The sequence below is a fragment of the Melozone crissalis genome, unplaced genomic scaffold (genome assembly GCF_028551555.1).
Source record: "Melozone crissalis strain CALT ecotype California unplaced genomic scaffold, PUWL_Pcris_2 ptg000013l_1, whole genome shotgun sequence".
In the NCBI taxonomy this organism is placed as follows: domain Eukaryota; kingdom Metazoa; phylum Chordata; class Aves; order Passeriformes; family Passerellidae; genus Melozone; species Melozone crissalis.
The window spans coordinates 60,231,022-60,257,410 of NW_026535791.1; the positions used below are offsets into that span (position 1 = coordinate 60,231,022).

A 26,389-nucleotide genomic window follows, 5' to 3' on the forward strand; every position below is an offset into this window, starting at 1 on the left:
AGTCTCAGAGTTTACAAATTTTTATCTTATTACAAAGGACAGGTAGACTTAATAATTGACAAGAGCTTCTAGCCCTTCTAGCCCTTGTGTCTACTTCCATTAGTTCTTCTCCATTTCCCCTATCCAAAACATACTGAATATATAAAAAAATAAAAACTTCTGTCGGAATTCAGTGCTTTGCAGTAAGGATCCCTAAACAGCAGTTAACTAGATCTTACAAGTTGCTGACTCTAGAGCCATGAAAGCTTCCCCCTTTATATTAAATCATTACAGAGTCTGCAATACTCCCTGGGCTGATGGCTGAGTATATAATTTACACTAAGTTGTGGCAAACAGTACTGTGATCTCATCAAAGGATGTTCATGAAATCTAGTTCTAATCTAATCCACCATGGCTAGTCAACAATAAAAGTTTTGCCTGAAGAAAGTTACAAATACATCTCAAGTGGAAAATGTAAAAAATACTCTCAGTAGTCTCTTCTGAAGAAAGGACAGTTTTCAGAAAGATAAAAATAGCTTTTTAAGACATTTTATATTCATCTATCATGGTCTTTAGCATTTCCAAGCTGAAGCCTCAACTCACAAATCAAACCAATACAGTTAACTCAGACTAAGAATGTATTGGTTGAATTAATTTTCCTGTACTTGTAGAGGTTTATTCTTAGATACAGGAGAGGAAAAAATGACAGCTTGCTAGAACAATGGAAGCACATACAGATTATATTGGAAGGAAGTCCAACCTAGCAACAGAAGCTTTAGATAAGCTACTACAAAATGAAAAAGGAAAAAAAGAAGTAAGCATAAGCACCTGTTTAAATGTGTTTAAGCTGAGGTGAGACAGGCATTTCTATTTGACCATAAATATTGTGCTGCTTCCATAGTGTTACCCTGAATTTTCTCAGGACACACAGCCTGTCTGTCTGCATACCATATTTCTTCTAAAAACTCATCTGTTGGTGAGTTTGACTATTACTGCACATGACCATGACATCAGTCATGTCCACCATTGTAAATCAGTTCAGTTACATTTATCAGTAATGGAAATTTGTCAGAGCCAAGCCTCAGGAATCTGATTCTGCTTACACACTGCCAGTGGTCAACTTGTCAGCACCAACAGGCAATGAAATGGACTACAAAGCATAATAAGTATTTGATTCTACTACTTCTCTATAAGAGCAGAGCTCTGATAGTGCTGCTCAAACAAATCTCCCACAACTGCATCATTAACTTCCCTAGGATAATCTGCCTCTGTGATTTTAGAACAAATAACAGCTAAGCAATGAATTCTACACACCAATAAAACCAATGGGGTTTCACACAATTCCTCAGTTTTGCTTTTTATTGAGAGTTTATTGATCACCTTAGAAGGCGAGGGGGATTTTATCCCACCCTGTTGCCACTGAGCAAACACTTGAAGCACATTAAACTGCCTGGTGATTTACAGGAGACCCTAATGGCATCTGCTTCTGCTCAGATGGCAGCAAACCTTTCTGCCTTCATGCTCCGGCCAATATTTGTGTAAAAGCCTTTTTAATACCCCAGTAATTCTGTGTGAAATAAGATCTAAGCTTATGATTCATAAAATTGAAAACATATTAGAACACAAAGTGATAACACCAACAAAATAAGACCCTGCTGATTCTTCTGTAAATGGGACTGACATTTTACATGAGAAATATCATGTTATAAATAATCCCACATTATAAAATCCTCACAGTAGCCTACTGATGCTTTTTAAAAAACAACTGTTGTTAGGAAATATTTTAAATCAAAAAAGTTAAAATTATCATTACATCAATAATGTTTCATCAATAACTGTATAAGGAAAAAGCAACAGAAGGAGTTTTAGGGTGTCCAAACTTCAGGAAAGCTTTAAAAAAAATTTAAAAGGGGGAATAGAAGAAAGCATTTTTACTCCTTCTTCAGAAGTTTACAAATTATTGAAAAACTAAGGGTACTTGCAAATGATAAATACACATAACAGGGCAAAGATCCTGTTAGATCTACATTGCTTGAGAAAAATATGCATGATTTGGAACTCTTCATGCATTGCTACACTTTGAACCAGTATGCAGAGCTTTCAGGCTGAATTGGACCTTGCTAATGATGGCCAATTTAATGCAGGATTCTCTTACACTCAGCATTAAATGGTAAAAAACATGGCAATGACAAGGGAGGAATTTCTTGCAGCGGGGAAATAAGTGTTTAAGTGTTTGGGGAGGTTGGTGGTCTGCAGTCCTGACAGATATCCTGTCTCTGCCTCATGTTTTGGTGCTGGCAGCAGGCAAAGATCACAGTGCCGAAGCCTCTGAATGGCGCCTCTCAAAGGTTAACCTAATCCTAGACAGGAAAAAAGCATCAACAGGAAAGAAGTGTTGCCTTTAGTTATCTACACCTTGCAAACACAAGTGATGGATTGTGTTTACAAAATGAAGCCATTATTTTCTACTAACTATGGCAATTTTAGGAGAATCTGAAGACATAGGAAGGAAGGCCTGTGTTACAAGTTTCCTGAAAATTGCATATCCCATTTTTGGCTGGGTAAAAAACATGTTAGTTGTTTGTGCAAAACAAAGGTAAGACTTCACATAATTATAAAGTGGAGTAAGATTTTCCTTCAAGGAATGAGGGACACTTCATAAGGACTTTTCAACTACTTCAAATGAAAAGAGATGCTTCTGCAAAGCCCTACATGTGAGTTAGGAAGTCCACCCAGAAACAGAAGGCAAGCATGCTTTGAAGTCAGCAATGGTCAAGCAGTAATCCAGTCTAGGTTATCCTTTATTTAGATTATTCCCTACCCTCTTTATACTAAGGGAAAAATGGTCACCTGCAAAATATTAATCAAATGTCCCTCAGGGTAATTTAGTTCAGAAGTTTTCATCTCTCTCTGCAGGACCTCCTCTTCTCCTGTACTACTGTAACTCAGGGTGGATGTGGGAGTAGGTCCTGTGCTATAAATCAGATCACTGAAATTATCTAGGTTGAAAAAAAATCTTGTAGGCCAAAAAAGGTAATTGTTGTAGTGCCTGTTTCTACAGACAAGTGGACAAGCATGAATCAAAAGGTGAGAAGTGCCACACCAGGTAATAAGAGCCCAGGAGCTTCCTAAAATCACCACTGGGGATGATTGGGGGTGAAATAAAATGCATCCTGTAACTATGCCCATAGCAGAACTTGAGGCTGTGGAAGCCTCCTAATACTTCTCAGCACATCAGTAACTCTTTGCAAATCTGAGTCTTCTTTTAAAGAAAGGATTTCACAGATTTTTCTTTTAGTCGTGATTTCATTGGAAACCATGGACTTCTTTGTTTGTTTCCCTAAAGAACATACTTGGGAGCAATTAATTTTTAAATTTTTTTTAAATTTTATCATGCAGCTAACCTCACCAGAATCAATTTTCTGGTCTGAGGCAAAAATAAGAAAAAGCAGAACCTTGTCTACAGAAAGATTAGGAAATGATGACCATAAAGCTTCAAGTTTTGGCCAGTGACAGATTTTAAAACTCTAAGATGAAAACTTCTTTAAACTCAAGAGACAATTAAGGAAGGACACATACCTTATCTACTGGGAGGAAGTCGTTTTCAACTTCTATTGACCTTGGTCGTAGCTTTATGGGTTTGTCTTTGAAGATATCTCCAAAGCCAACACCTTTGACCTTTTTGGGTTGGATTGTCGTGCCTCCATTGGCTCCTTCTGATTTTGTACTGCAAGAGTCACCACCGTCACTCTCAGAGCCTGTAGCATCTTTTAGACCTGTGGAAAGGAGGGATGAAAGGTGTGAAACTCACTCTTTTAAGCTCAGATTGTGAGTGGAAAATATCCCTCCCAGCATCCTCTAGAGGAAAATGAAACCACAAGAAACAGGTAGAGAAAATGCTCTCTGTGCCGTGCACGCATTTTGGCTTTGAAAAATGACTTTATTTCATCACATTGGTGTACAGGTTAGAAATTACACCAATCCACAAAATCACAAAACATGCATACTCCAGCATCAAAACTTCACAAATGAGGATGGTGATTCCTTGAGTACCAAGAAAATCCTCATTCCTCAGGCAAAACCTCTTTGCAAGAGACCTCAATAAAAGAAAGAGTTAAATTCAGCTGTAAGGCTCCTATTGTATAAAGCCACATAAAGCTAACAAGCAGTCAGATCAGACATGCTGTACCTTAAATCTGTGTGACTCAAGCCAATTATGCAATTAGTATCTAAAGCTACATTACCTAACTGGGAAATATAAAGCTGAAAGCTGTTCAAACAAATTTGCAATCAAATAAGCTGTATAATATGTTCCCTGCTGAAAATGAAACCTCTCTGCAGCATAGACAGCCTCATAAGAAAAGCACCCATGCACACTCTCCTCTAGGAATACAGCAGATCAAAACTGACATTCTGATTTGCATTACTTCTTTCAGTGAATAGGAAAATTTACCTGCATTTATCTGAAAATATCTGCTGCTCGAATAACAGAGGCCACAGATGCAATAAGGTGATGTTTCAGCCACTTTACAGAAGGGTGCATCAGGTCAAACAGCCACAGGCAGCAAAAGAGACCCACTGAAGTTTCCTTCCCTAGACCACTGAAATCTGCCTCTCTACATGAACTGCTTCCAGGAAAACCACAGCAATTGCTGCTGCTACAGCACGAATTCTACCTAACAATAAGAAGTTCAAATCCTCACATTTCCCTAACAAGCACTCATGATGTCACAGATGTGGATCTTGCAAGCTGAAGAATAATTTCAAAAAAGCTTTTCTTCTTAATTAATTTTATATCAAGGTCAACAAAGCAATTGCAATTGATTTTCATCATGAAAGGCTGACAGTACAGATGAACCACAGAAACCAAGTGCTGAGACTTCCAGGTACATCTGCATGATCCAGGACATGAGAGGCTCATCTGCTAAATGGGTTTCAAACCAGGGTGCTGCTAGGAAATGAATTCATGTCAGATCAGGACTTTCAGCCAAAACCAGGAAAGCCATGATTTGCTGCCCTGACATTTTCTGTACCTTTAACATGAAAGCAGTATAAAAGCAGAATTAGAGAAAGTTCCCAATTAGAAACAAATAGAAAGACTACAGACTAAACAAAACACTTTGGCCCTCTAGCCTCCTGAGTGGCTGCAGCAGCTACTGCAGAACATCAGTAACATTTCTATTTAATCAGGTATTCAGTTCAATTAACACTGAACAAGCTATTTGCTCCATAAACTGAGCAGGATTGCAATTAAAATGAATATTAAATAATTATATTACAATACTCTTCTTTAAATATGCAAAAGTCTTGATTTCTTTATGTTTTATTTTTCTAAGATGGACCTGGCAGAAAACCTCAAATCTGGTTAGTTATCATATTTATCATGGTAGCATGCCTACCATCAGAAATGTAAATTCTGTGCACCACTTCTCTTCCAGACCTCAGGAAATCAGTAACCAGAGAATTTAAGCATTGACTGTGATGCTGCTTGGAGCTCTGGAGGGCAGGAGAGGAGTGGTTATCTGCAGCAGAGCCACTGCACAGTGTTTCCAGCAGAGGCACTCGGAGATGCAAGGGTAAATTAAGGGTAAATTAAGCCAGACAGGTATAAATCTCCTTGGGCAGTGTGGCAAAGTCACTGCCCCTTTCTTGCTCCCTCCCCTTGCTCTGACCTGGGCAGTAAGTGAGGAAGCTGCAAGTTCTGCCCGCTGGACCTTTTCCAGCTTTGCAAATGATCAATCACTGGGGCAATGGCTGAGACAGAAGCTAGAACCAACTTTATTTACCACTTCTACCTGCAAAGACAATGGTCAGCAATTGACTATGCTGAGTACAAAATTTCCACAACTCAAAAAACTCAAATTGTAGTGATTGTTATTGTTGTCTTTTAGCTGAACAAAATCTCTTTATATAGAAAATTACTCTCTGGCAAAGGTTTCTACTGTCATCCTTGCCAAAATCTCAAACTATTCTGTGATGGAGGGAAAAAGCAGTGAAGACACCTCCCTCCAGAAGTAACTGATAAGAATCCACTGCCACGCCCTGAAATGAACAGAAAAGCTATCTTTAAAATAGGTTATTAAAGTAGGTTCTCTGCATCCCTCATTGTGGAAGAAGATCTGGACTTTGGTCAATGGATGGAATTAAAATATGAAAGTAATTGTGAGAATTACTCAACAGGTCTCACATGGACTTCAGATCTTTGAAGTTTACATGAAAGAAAAATCAGAAACATCAAGGGGATCTAATAAGAATAAAGCTTTTGTTTGTTTCTGGGTCATCACTTGTTTCTCATTACAGCATTTTCAGCTTTTATGACCATTCTTCTGTGATGAGGCACCACACTTTGTATCAGAAGCCTCACCTCAGGCCCACAACAGATTTCCTGAGCATCACCCATCTGTGCTTGATGATAATCCAAGAGTGGTTTGTTCTCTATACTGCCACAGAGCTGTCTCAGTATACAGTCCTCAAAATGAAAGCAACATAGGAAATAACAGAAATAACAGTATTGCTTCTTTTTCTTCTTTTTTTTTTTTTTTAATGAGGACAGAATGGACTGAAGCTTGGCCTGACCAAAGTAAATTGCATTTGTGTGATCAGATACAAAGCTCCTTCAAAGTTAAAAAGAGTTCTTCCAGATCAACTGGGAAAATGACCTAATTTATTATTTTTGACTGACCCAAACTGAGAAGTTCTCTGTACTTCACTAAATAAATCAGTAAGAATAAAAGCCCTACTTGTGCTCTTACCACAACATGATGGGGTCTAGAGACAAAGAGGACAAAAGAGAAGAACTGTATGCAGTGGAAACTGTAGAACAAATCAGATAAATTGAGGATCTGCAGTAACATTTAGAAAGAATAATGCATTGCTTGGGTACAGAACAGTCCTGTAGAAAATAATCTAACATGCTCTTACTATTAAAGGCATGCTCAGGAGACTCTCTCTTACCTTCCTGTCTGGGTACATGAGATACACTCTTCTGGTTTGGACAGATAAAATCTTGGAAGCAAGGATTTGGAACACTATGCCCATCCTTGCCTGATAAACTCTCTCCATTGGGTTGTTCCCTAATACATATATATGTGTGTGTGATACATGTGTGTGAAACATCCATGTGTGTGTACATATATGCGTCAGTATGTATCTGTCAGCAATTCTCTTGGTGCACCTGCAACCTGGCTCAGGTGATCTTTCCTCTTAAAACCAGAAAAATGTTCCTCTTTTGTTTGTGTTTTAGGTGGTTTTGGGGTTTTGGTTTTTTTTTTTCCATTCATCTTTTCATGGAATTTTTTGCCACTATGCAAATAGCTTAGCTGTGTGGCAGAACACAGCTGGCTGGATAGTTTCTCCAAAAGACAAATGTAACCCATGGACACAGCTGGGATCTAGGCAGGAACCTGAGTGACACAGACTGTCAGATTATGAATTTTAAGTATGAAATTTTCTTCATGAAGAGCTACAGCTATCAGGGAGGTCAGGCTGCTAAGTGAACACTAAAAGCAGGAGAGAATTTCAGTGGTCACAGTCCCCTCTGTGCTGCCCATCACACCCACTCAGCCTGGGACAGCTGTGCCCTACCACAGACATGGATTGAGCACAAGGTGAGGCAGCAGCTCAGCAAACTGCTCTCCTCAGAAACACTGAGAACATCTTGCTCTTCTTGTCAGCCCATTAAGTATTTCAAATAAAGCCAGTATAGGATAAAAGCTACAGCAGTCAGGCCTCTCACTATTTTTGCTGCTTTTTTTCTTTAAACAGAACTTCTCTAGAATCTGTCAGCTCGCTGTCATTATTTGGAGAGCTGACAAGGTAAGAACATAACATCAATAAGGTGCTCACTAACATGCTTACTATCACATCAGTCTTAATAACAGGAAAGTTTTTTAGAACTTTAATATTTCTCAGGCCATATTTCTCAAGTCTTTTGCTAGTGTCACTTCAAATTTCTGGACCTATAAGCAAAACTGTTATTCTTTTACCTTGATTTATTGTTGCTAAATCATCTGTAGCACCACAAGGTAGAGCTCAAATCTAAGCACTGGTTGCATTTTTCTAGTAAGTTCCTTGAAGTCTGAACAAGGGCACCATCATCAGCAAGGAGTTAAAATTCCCAGGGGCTGACTGTTCCCAGCTTTTGGATGGAATAAGATATGGGTCTATAGCTTTTTAAAAACACTCAGAATTTTGATTTCTTATTGATTCATTCTCCTTAAAAATGCAAGCTCATTTAGTATTCATGAAGATTAAATTTTCTCAAAACTGTCTGGAGGAATTTTGCACTTCACACATTTTTCCTCTATGGGTATATAAATGAGATTAGCTTCCTCAAGACATTTCAAACACACCACACTCCTGCTATAGCAGTTACAGGTCTTTTGAGAGCAACATTCTGAAATGTACCAAAACAGATTAGCTCAAACAGGGATTAAAAAGAGACCACAACATCAGACTTAATTCAGAAACAGCCTCTCAGAGCTGTGCTGGCATCAAACCAGGATTCTAAATCAGAAAGATAGTTAGGGATGATAAAGGGCTGTGTAACTAAAGCTGTTAAAACAAAAATAAACAGCTGTGGTAAAATTAACTCCATTCAAAGCAGGAAACAAATTATTTCTAAATAGCTTAAAATGGCAGGGGAGAAAAGAAAATACATTCTAAGGTTACAGAGCTTACTATTTTGAGCTATTATTTGCCAATTTAATTTTTGTTCTTTATTCTGGATTGCTCTCTCTGCTGACAATTTATGGCCCTGGACCACTGACACAGTAAAGGCCAGTGGTGTTCTGGCCCTCTCAGCACTTCTCAGCTGTGCTAAGCAAAGGCAGCTGTTCAGAGGCACACCTGAGACACTGCAAAGGATCTCCTGATCTGGTATGGCAGCCAGAGAGAAACACTGCCAACTGTGTTTAATAGAACAAAGACATTTCTAAATGAAGCTTATTAGGTTTTTCTACTTTTATGGAAGGGAAGGAAAGCAAGGGGAAATATGCCTTTTCCTTCCATTTAGAGAATGACAGCATGGAACGCCCAGGTGACCGATCTGAATGACAAAGGTGGTGAAATTATACATGGTAATTGCAGTAGATGAGACAGGAACTGTCCTTCTTCCTTTTCCTCACCTACTGGTGAACACAGAACAAATACCCACATCCTATAAGGTATTACTCTTGAGCTTGCTTTCTATCAAAATCTTGTATTTTGTTGAAGCCATCCCCAACAACATTCCAGTGTCATAAAAAAATCAAAACCAGAAAATTAAATTGGATTCTAAATACTACTGCAAAAGAAAGACATGTTGATTCTGCTTATTTTAAGATTAATAAATTCATTCTTTCAAATACAAATTAATGCTTCTTTACCAAGAGTGATTATACTTATACAAATAACTGAGGCAGACTAGCTCAATATTAGTAATTATTCTCAGTCATTCCTTGAAAAAATGTAACTATGTTAGCTAAATATTTTGTCATTTGCTTACAACGTTCATTTTCCTTTGCATAACAGTTCTTGCCACATAAGAAATGCCCCAAGATTTCTATGCTTGCATAAGTGGCCATGCAAGGGGAAGGGGAGCAGTGCCTGCCCCACGTAGCAGCATGCATTGAGGGTGATGCAGCACAAGCATCTTCTGCAGCACGAGCACAGAGCCATCAGTACAGAACTTGGTGGCTTCCCCACCTCCCCAAGAGCAAACAGGAACAATCATTTGTTTAGGAGCTCTGAAACTGTAGACAGCCATTGTCCGCTTCATTAGAGGGCTGCTTTTGTCACCACCCTCACCAAGCACAGGCATGTTATCACACGTGGAAGGAGAGATAAGCAGCCACAGGCAGCAGGGTTCTTTACCTCCCACTCACCAAGCAGCTCTTTTGTGAAACTCATGGAAAACCACTTGGTAATGGAAATCCCAATCAACAGAAGGATTTCACATTTCACCCTGGTCAACGTAATTTTTCCACACATAGCCCCCAGTCCCATGTCATCCGTACATTTGTTCTCCAGCAAACAGGATGCTAATTTTTAATCATTAAAATTTCCCTCCCCCAATTTTATAATTTTTCTCAGATGTTGCTTTTCATTGCAGCACCTGTGTATTTGATACAAGTTCTTTATTGCAAGCAAGTTGTAACAAGGTGAGGAGAAATACAAAGTTGTAACTGTCCTCTCTTCAGAACTGTTAAAATCCACATTTTGCTCATTCATTGAACTTTGTTCACATTCCAACACTCCTAAAAGGGTTTTAGAACATCATAAATACATCAGCCATATTGATTTCTCAGAACTCTGACCAGCCATAATTCCTCAAGAATTAAGGAGAGGGAGACAAAAAAAAAAGGGTAAAAAAAAAGTGGTGGAACATTAGAAAACACAAAACACAATTGAGGTTACTCACGAATGTTTCTGTTTCAACGATCCTGATCTTCTTCCATTATATCTAATAGCTATTACTGACAGCATTGTGGATCCACATATAAGGAAAGAGAGGCAAATATTTGTCAAATCAAGCATTTTATCTGCACTGTTCCTCAGTTTTTGCATCTTTGAAGAGAAAGAAAGCGAAGCAAGAAAGAGAAACTAAATCAGTAAAAATTAAAAAATTAGAAATCCAAGAAGCGTTGTTCGTGGAGGTGCAAGAAAGTTGCAGGATGAGAGAAAAGAGGGCTGTGATCAACAAAATGACAAGTTTTTTGTTGCTCTGTGTCTCTCTTCACCCAGCATACGCAGCAGCAAAGATTTTCTGGCAGCAGGTTGATGAGCAGAATGCCAAAGGAGCTGGAATTGTTGCTGTGCAGAGCCTGGCACACCTCATGACCAAGAAAGCCATGTCAGCATATAAAGGCAAGGCTGGGTGTTTCTGCAGGAGATAACCTTGCATATTTCAGTGGAAGGTACCTCTAGAAGCAGCGACCAATTCAACAGCTATTACAGGCCTTGGTTAAGTAAGAAAATGCCTTTTAAACGCAGCAGTTGGAAAATGGCTTTCAAAATAAAAGTATTTAGCACTAAGCATATGTTTGTGAAGTAAAAGCTCTAAGCTTGATTGCAAAGTTGAGCAACACTTCATGCAATGTGATACAGGTAAATCCAAGCATTGCCTAGGCATAACTAATCTAAAGTTATGAACTGACTCCAGCTTAACTTACAGAGAAATCAGCAAGCTGAAATTCGAGCAGCTATGAGTTGTTTTAACCAGACATCCCTAAATGAAATCAATTCTGTGGAATGTCTCCAAATGGTTTTCACTGGAGACATAAGCTCATGGATATTTGCCTAAAAATATGGACCATAGAGGGGACATGAAATGGAAGGAGCTGGCTGCACCACCAGGCAGCTTGTTCAGGAAGAGCATGATGAGTAAGTTTGCAGGGAGTGAGCTGAGACAGATGGAGCAGGGAGAGTCAGAGACCCTCCTTTTTGTCTGTTGGTTTAGGCAAGAGCATCTCTGATAGTAACAACATTGAAACCCTTGTTTTGTTTAAGACTTCCCCATTTGACCTGATTTTGTGTATTACCAATTCCTCAGTCCCAGTTCCAACCCAAAAAGCAACAAACAGGCCGTAAGTGTAGCTGGATATCTGGCCTTCTGAGATGCAGCTTTATGGAGAAAGTAACACACCTCTGCAGCATGAAAAGACAGCCAAGTCTCAACCAAATGCCACGGGAGGTAGAATTAAACCTACAAGTAAACCAACTCCAGGTAGTAAAAACAGATATATTTTATCAGCTTTAAAAACAAAGTTTAGATGGGTGTTTGCCCAGAGCAATGTGAGACAATCTACTGTGGGTTAAGCTGCCTTCTTGCAGCTGGTTATCAAGCTTTCCTCCAGACACCCATCCAATCCTGCACTCTGAAATCAGTTTGATGCAATTTCCTCTCTTTGACATGGCACAACAATGGGCCAGTATGATTAACAAGAAGAACTAAATGCACAGCTCTGGCACAAAAGGTGATTAAATTCTTCCTAGCTTCAGTTCTGCTTACTTTAGATGACTTGAGAAGAGGGGAAGGATGATTTGGCCCTCAATGCGTAACAGGCTGGGCATGGAGAGCAGGCTTTTGGAAAACTTTGAAAGGTAACGTTAGGGCACCACTGCCCAGTAAGATTGTGAAATTAAAGGCTCCAAGCAGACCTTGAATCTGATTTGAAGCTTCATCTTTACGTCCGAAGTCAAGCACACTGGAAATTAACTCCATAAATCCTTATCATGCTTATCAGATGGGTGGATTAGAGGACATGAGGGTCTAAGAACTCTGCAAGAAGCATGAAATTCGAGTGGTTGATAAGCAGTCATGGAGATATAAGGTGAGAAGCAGCACAAAAATTTGAAGACCATCAGCCACACAGTCTGCTCCAGCCAGAGCAAGGCTTGGTTGGAGCTTGCAAAGAGCTGCAAAATGAATTCTGGTGGACAGGGAGATAATTTTCTGCAAGGAAATACTCAGAGCTGCACACATTGACATAGATTTTTGATCAAAAAATTGATCAGGTTTGTTAAGAAAAGCAAAAAAAAAAGGTGTAAGGGCAAATATCAGAATAGAATAATGACTTCAACTGCTTTCATCCTTTGCTGTCAACATGTATAAGACAGAAGTCCTCAGAGGTAGAAGACCAAGCATTCCCACCCATTAAGGAGGAGGAAGGGCAGCACAGCATGGATCCTCTCAAGAGAAAGCTCTCTGGGGCAAAAGCAGATGCCAAAGCTAGCACAACATCCTGTTCACTGGAAGACAGAACTGAACACTTTGCACTTAGACACACCAAATGTGAATCTTCCAGCTAGATTTCTGTATGAGGAAACAGGTGGAAGGACAGATTTCTGTCTTCCTTGCTTCCTCTGTCTTGCATCTGATATAACCATTCTCTCTTTTTCTGTATTACCAGGGCAGTAAAAGAACATGAAAACAGGATGTGCCCTTCTTTTAAAAAGCAGAAGCCAAAAACCTGAACATGAAATGAAAAGAGCTTTATATCTCTTTTACTCTCCTTGGCAGAAAGAATGTATCAGCCAGAATGCTGTGAGTAATAACTGTCAAAGACAGAATGCCAAATGAAGAGCATGCAGTAAAAATAAATTTTAAAATCACCAAAAAAAGAAAATTTCGAACAAATCAAAACCCAAAATATCCTTTAAGAAAAGCAAAGCATACTTTATGAGTTCAACAATCACAATGGAAACTTTACTTTTAGGGCAGATTGACATTTAATTCAAAGATTAGTGGTGATTATCAACAGTCTTCTCGTTTCAGGGGGCAAAAGTGATGGGACTAAATGTTCTTAGATTCAATCCATAGCTGAGACCAAAACATCCAATGTAATTCACAGTTTACTGTGGGCTTATACACAGACATTGTATGGACACAGAACACACACATGCACAGGAGGAACAGGTGCATTCTCATTGCATTAAGGCTGGGCAGTTCATCAGCAGCAAACTGACTTCAGCTTACAGACAGATAAATGCACGAGGAGTAGCCATAAGTGGGTAGCAGTGGCACAATTTACAAGTGTAGCTAAATCAAACAAGGTCGGAGGACTGAAGCTATTGCTGGATGATTTGGAGCGCACTCACTGTTATAACGTCTGTAGCTGTCAATCTTTGCCGGTGCCACTCTGTACAGAATTGTCCCTTCAAAGGCAGATTTTCCTGACAGCAGGCAAGAGAAGGAAAGACAAAAAAAGGAGAAGGGGCAGGGTGGGGGTAAAGAGATCGAATGATGGTAAAAAGAAGGGAAAGGAAGAGGTTTTAATCTGTATTTTCAGTCACTGACATTTCAAAGCCTCACTAGCAAAATGACGAGAACATTAACAAATATATCTGATTGTACATGAAGTTAAAATATTCTTACTGCATGTATGTCAGATAACAGAATCGCATGATTTTGCTAAAGCTGTTATTTACAGTGTCCAACAGAATGCATTCTTCTTAGGTTTGGTCTGTTGTCCATCAAGTTGCGAGACTTGCAAATAAAATTATTTGTCTGGTTTTTGCAGCCTTGCACAGAGGAATGCTGAAAAAATATTATTACTGCAATGATGTACTCACAGTGGCTCAACATCCCTGCTGCAGATGTAGTGCACTTGAAAAAGCACAGCTGACATCCAAACAGGGCAATGAAATACATCTCTTTAATGTACCAGGATCCTGTGAGCATCAGAAATACTGCATCTTTCCAAGATCACTTATTGGAAATATTTTGGACGTGGGAACTGGTCTTAAACTGTGCTTAGTAGGAAGGATAGGACAGTAAAATCTCAATAAATTGTTTTTTCAGCTAAAAGCTTAATCAGGTGTGACTTGGCATTGACATTAACAAAAGCAAAAATCTAAAATTAAGAGGAAAACCAGTAAAGATACAAAAAGCAAATCCCACTTCTCATCTAAGATATTTAAGATAACATATTTATTACAAAATCCTTTTTTTTTTTTCATTGCTAGTGACATAGCTCATGCTCTGATATTTAGGACATGAAATTCAAGTGAAGGTAAAGGCATGAGCAGCTGAAGTGTTTTGTGTGTCAGGTTTAAAAACCCAGGCAAGCCCAAGAATATACAAATGCCAGCTTGTCCCAAATCCCCCCTAGGTATACCATCACAAAAACTGATGCCTTTGGTAAAATTTTATAGCAAAATAGACAGTATATGTGAATTGTCACAACACAGAATCACACCCAGTTTGGTACCAAAAATGTGTGGGTTTTTTTTTCTCCTGTATATCATTCTGTTGGACTTTTAGACAATACAAAACTATACGTATTTATATAGTATAATAAGCTAGTTCTTAGTTTTGTTGATGCAGTTTAATTAATAACAGAATGTTTCCATTGCCTTATGTAACGTTTCATGTAATGAGGAAGTAAAAATGCTAGAAATCCATCTTTACACCATCTTTTTACAGGATACCATTAAAAGAGTGCTATTAAAACAGTCAAACATCAACCCACTGCTAAGGGAAACATAAGTTAGCTTCATGACACTGTGGAGAGCCAGAGAGACAGTAATGGAAAACCAAAGTTTTAAGAACTCAAAACAGAGGAGGTTGCCTGACTGAAGCCTCAGCTGATGAGTATATCATCAGTTCTACCTCCAGCAGCCAGGACTTTTCAGGGGTCATCACTAACAGGTTCCAAAAATAGCTGATAGATACCATGAGGCCCAGCTGTACCTCAGAGAACACACATCAGAGACAGCAAGACACAAAAGGCCACTTTACAATGCTGTCATGACACTGCTGTGAGCATACTAAATGCTTTTTGAAATAACCTCCTCAATGTGAAATTGTGATTATCTCAAACAGAATTTTTTTTTACTACATGTCAACTTTTTGCTTCTCAACAGGCTGTATTGACAAGAAGTGGTATATTGAAAATAGTCTCAAAATTAATACTGTATCTCTGAGAAATATGGGAAATAATCTTATAATCCATGTATCTAATATAGTAATAAATTGATAATGCATACTACCTGTTCATGCTGTAACAGCTGGCCCAAGAAAAGCAATATTTTCATTTAAGAGCATGCTTTAAAGAGCAAGGAATTGCTGTTTACTTTAAGATCCTGTCTGTACTTACACTGCAAAATGCCTTTGAAGAGAAGAAATTTGGCAATCATCTTACAGCTGGTACAAATACTTTAAAATCAAACAAACATCCCCCCAGATATTTTGATCTTGCAAGTCTTGCTTTCCAGCCTGCTGAGCACACACCATCAAGGGGAGGCACAGGTTCCCAACCCTTTCCAAATAAGGTTCAAGCTAAGTCCCACAGTCAGGATTCAGAAACATTTGGCACTTCTAAAACTAGCCCCAGGCATTTTCAAAAAAGGAAATTTCTGCTCTGAACAAGCTTCTGAGGTTAGTCTATGGCAGAGCATGAAAAGAAACCACGATAATTTCTTCTGGCTGTTTACTCTGATCTGCCATAAAATTTACATGGACACAACAAAACCAATACAATCAGACTTTTTTCTGTCCATTGGGGCTGGTGTAGATGGTAACAGAAGGACAGAGAAATATGGGGTTTTATTGACTTTATTCCTAAAAATCCAAGTTATGTAATTTTTCTCTTCTGTATTTCTTTTTCTTTGAGTTCACCAAAATTACATTTGCCCTTCAAAAATTCTCTTTATAGATGGTCAGTAAAATGTGATTTAAAAATCAAGTTTAATTTAATTTAACCAAGACGTTAAATTTAATTGTTAACTTTAAAACATTCATGGGTTTGCACAGTGCCAGTTCTCCACATATCCTGTGCTATTTTCCCAGGTCTCACAGTAAATCTGCCAACTATTACCTTATCCATTTTACAAGCTGGGCTGAACAGTTCAAGGCTGCTGCTCAAGACTGCAGAGCCAAACCCCAGCCCTGTCTGGGCTCCTCTGAAAGCTGAGCAGAACCTCAGTGGCTGCCCAGGGTCTGAGCTCAGTGCCTGGGTACAGCCCCTCACCCAAGTGCCAACCTCATAATCCAGAATTCATATTCAGGGATTCCACCTTGCAAAGTGCTGTGATACAGACACACTCAAAGTTCCCAGAGAAACAAAAAGGAATTACTGCACATTTAAGGTGCTGTCACCTCTTGTCATCCATGGAGGAAGGAGCTGACCTGGAGGCGTGAATACACACCTTTCATCTCTCTTTCTGAGATGTAACCTAGAGCATTTCAGCAGTGCTACTAGCCTGATGGCCAAATCTTCCAGGGTTTACTTGTTTATTTTTTTAAATATATTTTCAGACTGAATGAGATTATCATTCCTATTCAGTTGTGTAAACTTGTTCAAATTTTTGCAGTCTCATTACAGGAATTTTCAAATCCAGATATCCAGTGTGCCTGAATAGAGCCTCATGAAGCACTATGTGTTGGAGAGCAACAGCTGTATGAATCACATAAATCACACACAGAAAAAATTGAATTTATATATATTTCCCATAATTCTCCTAGGGGAATGCAATTCTTAAATTTATAGTTTTCCTTGAAGAAAAAATAAATTAAAAAACATTAAAATCCCCGTAACAATCTCAGCATTCCTTGAGTCACTCTCTCAGGAGGTTTACACTGTTCTTTTGATTTACAGATATATCTAACACTTCCTCAGATAGCCAGAAAGCATCTCCAAAGAATTAAATTAAATACAAGAAAGTAGGAAATCCATCTCCCACCTACAGTTACCTTCAATTTATTTAAAGATGCAAAAACAATAATTGTGTTACTGTTGTCTTCTCCATAAAGGTATCACAGGTTTGGGTTCCACTGACAGAGCCAGCACACAAACCCAAGTCTGAGCAAAGCATGGACCATAATGGACATCAAGAGTTAATGCTTTGTGGTTGCTTTTGCACACTCCAATGCATGTTTTTGTTTAAAGCCATTTTTAGGATGCTTATTATGAAGTATATATCACTAAATTACCTGAAAAGAAAGAATATTCATTCATTCATATAGAAAACATTGGGGTATTCCATTCTGAACATTATCACCTACCTTGTTCGCTTATATAGTACCAAACACTACAGACTCCAGAGCTGAAACTACTCTACACAATTAGTTCTTCCAAGACTCACTGTGTTTATAATTAATTAACATAATTCATGAGAGCATATACAGATTATAGAAAGCAGTTTGCAATCTCACTGAAACATGCACTTTCACTTCATGACCTTTCTCCCTCTCCATCACATAAAAATTTTAAAGTTTAAAATATGTTAATTCCAGTCTGAAGGAATGTTACATTTAAATATCTTGAACTGCACTGACCACCTACTGGTGTAGGTCACCAGTACACATTCACACATGAAAATGTACTCCATTACAAAAAAAGATAAAATATTTCCATAATTGCAAATGTCAGGGCTTTCAGGATCTTATTTTTGTGCTGTGGAATAAGGGTGAAAAATTTGCCTTTTGTGGAAAAATAAGGAAAACAGAAAAAAGTGTTATAATTTTCTACCTTTTATTGACAGAGTAAACTATAAAGGTTTTGGTAAATTTCAGCTGAAATCAGCTTACAAAGGTCTTGGTAGTCCTTTGACTTCTGTTTATTCAGAGATCTCAGGAGAATGCTACATAGCAATGAACATCTGCAGTGCTAAAAATAGGAAGACCTTGGCAAGTATTGTGGAATTAGCCTGAAATATGCAAATAGAATTGGCTTCTTTTTTTTTTTTTCTCTGAAAAGTCAGATTTGATCACTGAATTAGGAAAAAAAAAAGGTAATAGCTGCTTGAAAAACATAAAAAACATGAGGACCAACAGCTTTCCATTTCATGTAACAGCACCCTTTTTGTTCAGGTTATTCTCCATGAGAAGTTATAAATAGGACAACCCACTCCCATGCTTATACTATTGCAAACTTAGTCACCAAACATGCTTTTCACCTGCAGCAGTACTGGCCCACTGTAAATGAGAGAACAAAGTCCATGTCCCAGTTCTGGCCCCTTTCCCTTTGGCTGCTGGGGCAGTGGGTGTCGGAGGTGATAGAAACATGCTCAGCACCTGGGGGGAAAAAGTGCTGCATGTCCCACACCAGTAATTATCAATCCTTCATCTACGGGAGTTGTTATAGAAAGCATGGCACTTTAATCCCTCCACTTTAAATAAGCCACTTTGTACTTTCCACTTCTAAGGACAAAAATTCCCTTGTAACTGGTTCTGAAATACAAATGCAGTCATCATCGTTGCCTTCTCTCTCCTCTTGGTCTGCTGTGGCTCAGCAGGGCTTACACAGCTCAGAGAGCACTGACAATGCTGCAACTCAGGTAGCACTGCAGGTATACATAAATCATCATCTTCTGACCCTTTCAGCATGAATTAAGATCATGGCATTCAAAAACACTTCGCAGCAAGAGATAAGAATGTGCTATCCTATCAATGTGTTATGAGCTAAAGACACAAACATACATACAGTACATCAATAATAAAGTTTTCCTTACTTGACTTTAGTTGCTCCTCCTGTGCTATTCCAACTTCATCAGAATCAGAGAGCTCCTTTATGAAGTTGGAAGGAAACATGCCAGTCTTCCCATTGAGTATACCTTCCCACCAGCCCTCTTCCACCTGCACAGAGACAAAAAAAGGGGGTTTTACATAAGCAACACTTTACTGAGCACCATTATATACATTCAATAAATGACAGTAATAGTCATGAATAGTTTATATTAATTAATTTCAGGTATAAGGAGCACATGGCATGGGCTCCAAGCCAGAACACCTCTCCTTTCTTCTTCATAAGTGAAAACAAGAGAGATGCATGAACCCATCTGTAAATGTCAGCAGTGCTGACAGCAGTCAGAAGCACGGATGAGCATTAAATAAAAGGATAAAAGAGCAACTAGAGAGCACATGGTATCTCAACAATTTCAACTTTTATGGATATCCATTCAATCAGTAAATTTTCAGTGCACACCGTATGGCTATTCAAGACCATCTTAGTAGATGTGATTTGCAGATTCTGTTTGAATTCCCTAAGTAATTAATGGTGAAACACCTAAAAAGGGCTACTCAGAGAATCTAATTTAGTTATCTTAATATAATGAAAACATTCCTGCCTTCCCCATCAAAATCAGAAATTTTGTGTTTTAGAAATTCAGAATGCTGCTACATCACTCATGTGTAAATGTAAGAAACCTGTGGAGAACAAAGACCAGTACTAATGCATATTTGACTCGAGATTTACAAAGAGGCACTGAAATACATAATAATAATGATAGTGTCAGGAGGAGGAAGGACACTACCTAGCCAAAACTTAAGAGAAAATATCACTTTAAAATTGCAGACTCCCTCCTCTATAACCCATTTAGGATTGAATGGTGGTGTCAGGCAGTGAAATGACAGCACTTAGAAATGCCTTTAGGTTATAATGGCATTGCAAGAAATGACTGATTATATGCATCTGCTAAACACATTCTTGATAGATAAATGTTTTTCATCTGTCAGACACTGTCCCTTCACTAAAAATATGACAGGAGAGGACAGTGTAGGTCTGTGACACATCAGTCTCCAATAATGGTTGACTCATATCTTTTCTGCCTACCTTCTCCCCAGTTATGAAAAGAGAAAGTTAACTTTATTGTTAAAAAACAACCCCACACTTTAAATGAACCTAGCTAATTATCACAGAAAAAAGTCTGTGAAAAGTCTTTTCACTTATTTGTGAAAAACTTGAGTCCTTAGGAAAGAAATCTCACAATAATACAACTAAATATTGCCTCAAAATATAGAGGAATGTGTGCATTTTTCTCAATTTAGCTACATGAGACATTTTAGTCAAAAAACCCCACATTTCTTGATCTCATTAATAGAATTTTTGTTTTAATATGAAAGTAGTTCAGACCAGACTTTCATTTAATTTCAGTACTTGTCCCTGGCAAAACTTCCCCTCCCTCAATGCCTCAGTAGCACTGGTGAGCTCCAGCACATCTCTGGGAATTATCTTGTTCTTACTATCCTGCTGCTACTGGACAACATAGAATGTGCACATATCACTCAATCCCTTCAGTGAGGTGGAGGTTTTTACATCACAGTATCAGAGTCTCTAAAAGGTAATATTTACCTTCTTCTCTCCAGACTAATAAAAAGCAATATGGAAAACTGAAACTGCATGATACACAGCACTCAGACTCTACAAATTATATCTCTAAAGACCATCTGATATAAATGTTATATTCCATATAAAATTTTATTGTTATATAGAAAATACACAAAATGGCCAAGACTCTTTGAGCTATAAAATATTTCAATTTTTCTAATGCAGTATTCCCATGTGGCTATATTGATTAGAGCTAAATATTAAACCATAACTGCATTAGCTGATTGACCAGAAGATTAATGAGAGGATTTACACAGTTCCCAAGATCCCTGCTTTGCAAGATGCTGAGATTACTTGATAAATAATGTGACCAATATCATTCAGTACCATCTTTTCCTCAAGTAATTTTCACTTGCTTACTTCTTCCAGAGTTTTCTTACTTCTACTTTCTTACTATTACTTGCTTACTTCTCTTCAGAGTTTTCTTACAGTTAAAATTAGCACTCTATTTGATGTGTTGATCTATGGATCTCTATTTGTATAGATATATATATATATATATATAAAGATCTTTAGACAGCTAAATCTAAAGTGCACATAAATATGCCCAGATAATTCATTAGCATATTTTAAGTTTTTCAGCTGACTGAAAAATTAATTGTCTGAAAATACCATGTTGTATGCAATAATTCTACAAATTCAGGAAAAAATCTAAAGCAAAACCAAGGGGTTTCTTCCACAAGGGAAATGCAGAATCATGTTAGCAAGACATTAGAGACTGAGATCAAACTGGGGCTCCCAAAGGTTTATTAGGAAATTTTCATCAAAAGTATCAAAGGCTTTAAGTATTTTAAACATTAAAGCTATCTGCTACATATCCTTAAGCCTTAAAACACACCAGCTAGAGATGAATCCATACAATACAAGACACTAAAATACCTCCAGGATTTAGTTATCCCAAACTGGGGCATTCCATTACCATATGGTTTGAAAAGTTGCAATAATTCACAGCCAATAAAACCTTACAAATGAAAATCCATTATTCATGGGGGGTAATCCACCTGAAGGCACGAACTCAATAAAATTTGTTACCATACTATTAAAACAAAGTGCTTTCAGAATTTATACGTTTATGTCCTGATTTATGCCCAGCATTCATGTGCTGAACCAAAGAATCTAAAAAGAGGAGGGCTTCATTTGGCAGTCCATGTCCCCATGCTGGAAAAGAAGTTCTATCAGCTTGCCAGGAAATCTAGGGCTGCCCCAGCTGCTTGCTTACACCTTGCTATATAATTAATAGGCTAAAGTTGGTAAATGATTAAAATGTTCAGCTCTTTGGAATCACTGACCTAAAGTGTATTTCCAATGAATTCCTCTATTAGCCAGTCCCACAAGATGTTCTACAAGCTGCAGCTTTGCCTGTTAGGCTGACAGATTACTCATAGTTTAATTAAGGCAAATGAGGGAAGCTCAGAGTCAGGAAAGGTTTCAAAAGGAAGAAAGTCTCCCTGGATCATAACAGAGTCTTTCTGAGCTGTTGAAACTAAAACACAATCCCAGGAACAAAAGCAATGCCAGAAGCAGCAGACAACAGGAGAGAGAGAAACTCAAGGTCAACAGATTTTCTTTTGCTTTGAGAGAACTAGAGCATAGAAAGCAGGGGGAAAAAGCTCCCTTAGTTTATAAATTCTAATGGAAAACATTGAGCTCAAAGGAAAAAAGCAATCACATGTTGAAAAGAAATTAAAAACATAGATTCCCAAGAGGCAAAATAAACAAATCACATCCACTGCCAATGGGAAAATAAATTTTGGAAGCGAGACCTCAAGAGAAGATGGTGCCTACAGTGCCACTTGATGGCTTAATCTGGGAGTGCATTCAGAGAGAGCCATGCTCCTAAGGGGTCAGCCATCCCTTGGGATCCTGGTACAGCAGGATAGATCTGGAAACTGTTTGATAACTCGGGTGCAGAAAATAAAAAAATAAAAATGCACAAGTACTTTGCAGTAGGGAATCTTTTCAGCTTCAGGGTTCTTCATTTTAAAGTGTCAAAATGTGCTTTGGGAATTTTTGAGTGTTTGATTTTATGGTTTGGGTTTTTGATGGGGTTTTTAAATATCATCTTCTAAATAAGAAACTAAGGGATTGTGAAACCAATCATGTAGAACTTGGATGACCTTATATGGACTCAGCAGTACTTGCACCCTTATTTCCCCAAAAAAGTCCCCTACCATATGAACTAACCAAAAAGAAGTAGGCATAGAAATCCTCATGAACAACCTGTTAGAAGAGAATCTGGAATAACTGGCACAGCATTCCACAGAAAAGTAACTGAGGGATGTGAAACCCCAGCTTTCATTCCCAGCTGTTATCTTGCAATTTATACAGCTCTCTATTTGTGGCACAGACCATCCCCTCACTACAGTTAAATATTCATTCCCCTTTCAACTCTACAGAGGCCAAAAGAAGTCACTGTAAGACTTCTTTTAAGAAAAGTCTTAAGAAATAAGAAAAGTCCAGGTCATTCCCCAGTTTATCTTGTTCTTGGACATGGGTTGCATCACTTTATCTGATAACAAGACCAAAAAACATCCATCTATTAATCTTGCAAATAAGAGGCAACAGATTTGTCAAAATTCAGTTTGCATTTTTATAACTTAAAAATAGTTACTGATAGGATTTGATCATGTAATATATGGCAATGTTACCTAAAAGTCAAAGAATAAGCTCAGTGGCATTACAGAAAGTCTCAGTCAAAGCCCTGTGAGCTTCACTCCATTCACTACACATTGCCAAAAAGCTGTCTTAGGAGGAGAAGGCCAAAAGGTAAAAAGCAGCACAGTGACAGAGTAATCCCTAATGCCAGCAGCCTCAGAACTCCTGAGTGATGTGCCAAATGTCCTCACTCTCATGCTGCAGGTTAATTATCTGGCATCCCCTGAAAGTGTAAGGGTGAAACATAATTGGAATTCAGATATCTGCATTTAATAAGACAATTAGTTACAGTTGTATTTTGGAACAACTGTAATTAGAGTTAGAGCTAATGAAGTAGGAAAATGACAAGCAAAAAGCTATCAATCACACAATAAACATGAACATAAACAATAATGGAAATTCTTCTCTTGTTAGTTTTAAATGTACTTTTAATTTAAGTCTGTTAATTAATGTCTCATGGGTATCAGTGTCTCTGTAGTTATGGAAACCTATTTTAATGACAAGCATTTTATCTATTGTGCTGAATGTTTGATCTTATTATAATTAATTTCTAACTACTTAGGACAAATGGGAAGGAAATATAAATTCTGAGCACACACAACCTCTAAGTATATCCATCTGGTGACAAGTTCAAAATTCAACTTGCTGTTGTTTCAATCCACTCTACAACCCAAATCACTTCTGCCACAACAGGAATTTCCATTTAGCCTACCACTACTGCAGGCACAAAAACCCTCTCCAAACATCTTATCCCACCTGCTGGCAGCAGGAAGAAGGATCTGGATAGCTTTGGATGCTATTACATATGGGGAGGTGGGAAAAGGGGAGACATCCTCATCCTCAGCACATCCCCATGTGATGTCAGTGTAACTTATTTTCCCTGGGAATTTGGGGAAACACACTTGGACATTGTTGGAGGCATCTGAGACTTGTGCTCCCTTCTGTCAACCCTGTGCTGCAGGCAGTGATTTTGAGGAGGAGCAGAGCACATTTCTCTAATAATGAAGTCCAATTTAGCTTTTCTTTGCAACAGGAAAAGCTTAATGAATTGTTCAACCAGAAGCAAGATTTTAACATGTTGGCTTTTTTTCTCAATAACTACATGAAGATACATAGATGTTTTTTTGACCTAAATAATACCAGTTTTATTTGCTGTAACTCAGTTAGGAATCAATTTATTTTCAACTAAACAGAAATCCATAGAGATTTTAAAATATTAATCCAAGTCAATTAAACCAATGAATTCAACTCATCAACTGTCTTAGGAAGATTCAAAAAAATACTATCTGTGGGAATCTGAGACCTATTCATAAATAAAAAGATGGGATGAGAGAAAAGAGCAACTGGAAATGGAAAGTGAATTACCATTAATGTTCCAACTACATGAAACTGCTCTAAGTAATGTGGAAGATATCATCCAGTTTTTATTCCTAAGTAATTATAAACAAAGCCTGTATTTTACAAGAATGATCTCAAATTGTTGCCTATGTGGAAAGGCTTTTTTCTGGTTCTTTGGGAGGGTTTTGTACAATAACCGAGCATGATTTTGGCCCTTGCAAAAAACCCCCTCAACTTTCACAACTGAGGAAGACATATTTTTTCAACAATAAGTCACTCACCCCAAATATTTATCATTTGAAATAGGAAGCATTGTATAATGACAAAACCACTATGAATTGTATTTCAATGCAATGACTTTTTATGCAGCATTACTTAAAAGCAGAAGGGTAAAAAATTAAATCAGCACATTCATTGGTGCAACTTTCTGCATCAAATAAAGTTCCTGTTTCAAAGGACACATTCTGCTCTACTTTTTCGAGGAATTTACACTGTTATGATAACAGCAGAAGAGGAAGCTACAGCAAGTGTTCAACATCAACTGCTTGGTATCAACCATAATGGAAAATAAGAGTCCCACAACAATACTTCCTGAAGCACTGACAATTTCTATTTAATATCCTATTTTCCCTCTTCTGCCAGCTAATCTACTTTCACCCAAAAGAGAAACCTAAGTGGGTTTCAAAAAACATGCCCTTAACTACAAGCACACACATGCAAGTACATGGAATGTTTCACTTTTATAGTTCCACATTTTTCAATTTTAATGCTGATATTTTCAGTCTCTTTTGGATATAAATAAATCAGGTATATATAATTAAGTTTTTCAAATTTAAAAAGAGATGAGATCCATTCCATAAGAGACGTTTAGTGTGTCACCTAAATTATTTAATCATATAATCCATTCAGTAGAATTAATTTGTTGGCTGGATACTAGGAAAAGGTTTTATTCCATCAATTTACTCTTAAAAAACACAGATTTAAAACTTTTAAGTAGTATTTTCATGGTCATGTGAGGTGAAATATACGTCAAATTGCCCAATGAAAACAGTTCATGTGATGTCATGAAACTCATCATAACGTGGAGTTTACAATATGTTCAAAATATGCTCTTCTAACCTTGAATTCCCCCATTACAAAACTGCTCACAGACAGAATAAGGTCGGTTAGGTGACACATCATGTCTGATTCCAGATGAAGAATTCTGTGCAGAGCTGGTGTGCACAGCTAGGTTAGAGCAAAACCAGAGATCACTAAGCTCCTTACATTCAGATGTGGGAATTTAATCTCTTATAAGAAAATGCTGGATACCATATAGATTACAGTAGAATTTATATTCTTTTCAAGTTGACTGCTTAAGCGACAGATGCAGGAAAAAGTAAATTAACTATATATCCTAGACAAGAAAATGAATGTTTAATTACTAACTGCTGAGTTATGAGAGAGAAAATAAAATCTTACAAATAAATGATACAAACTGCAGCACACATTATGTTGGCTGCCTGAGTAGACTAAGGTCTTCTTTTTAAAGCTAAGTAAATAAGTATAAAAGAGTTTAAATGTATTCTATTCAAAGGATGTATGTTATCATTTTGACTTTGGTCCTCGTGCTACCAAGAAGATATTTGTAAAATCTCTAATGGAACACTGAAGGTATTGGGAGCAAACACCATTTCTTGACCCTGCAGCCAGAGTCACCCATGCAAGGAAAATCTCTGTCCCTCTGGGCAAGCTTGCATAATTTGTTCCCAGCTCGTGTGATTAATTTTTCACATCCAGTTCTAAGCAAAATAAGTGGCTCTTGAGTCTCTAAATATTTTGTTGGGGGT

General features: G+C 37.8%; 1 protein-coding gene across 3 annotated transcripts in view; it reads right to left on the minus strand.

The window, feature by feature from the left end:
- Positions 1-26,389, minus strand: part of SH3KBP1 (SH3 domain containing kinase binding protein 1) — a 211,984-nt gene that overhangs the window by 78,957 nt on the left and 106,638 nt on the right. For 2 of the 3 annotated variants that reach the window (XM_054271715.1, XM_054271713.1), the window contains 3 exons: positions 18,913-19,036; positions 13,558-13,632; positions 3,559-3,755 (listed from right to left, as the gene is read on the minus strand). In XM_054271715.1, coding sequence (XP_054127690.1) covers positions 3,559-3,755; positions 13,558-13,632; positions 18,913-19,036 — 396 coding nt within the window. The remainder of the gene's footprint in view (positions 1-3,558; positions 3,756-13,557; positions 13,633-18,912; positions 19,037-26,389) is intronic. The other variant, XM_054271714.1, reaches the window with a different exon arrangement.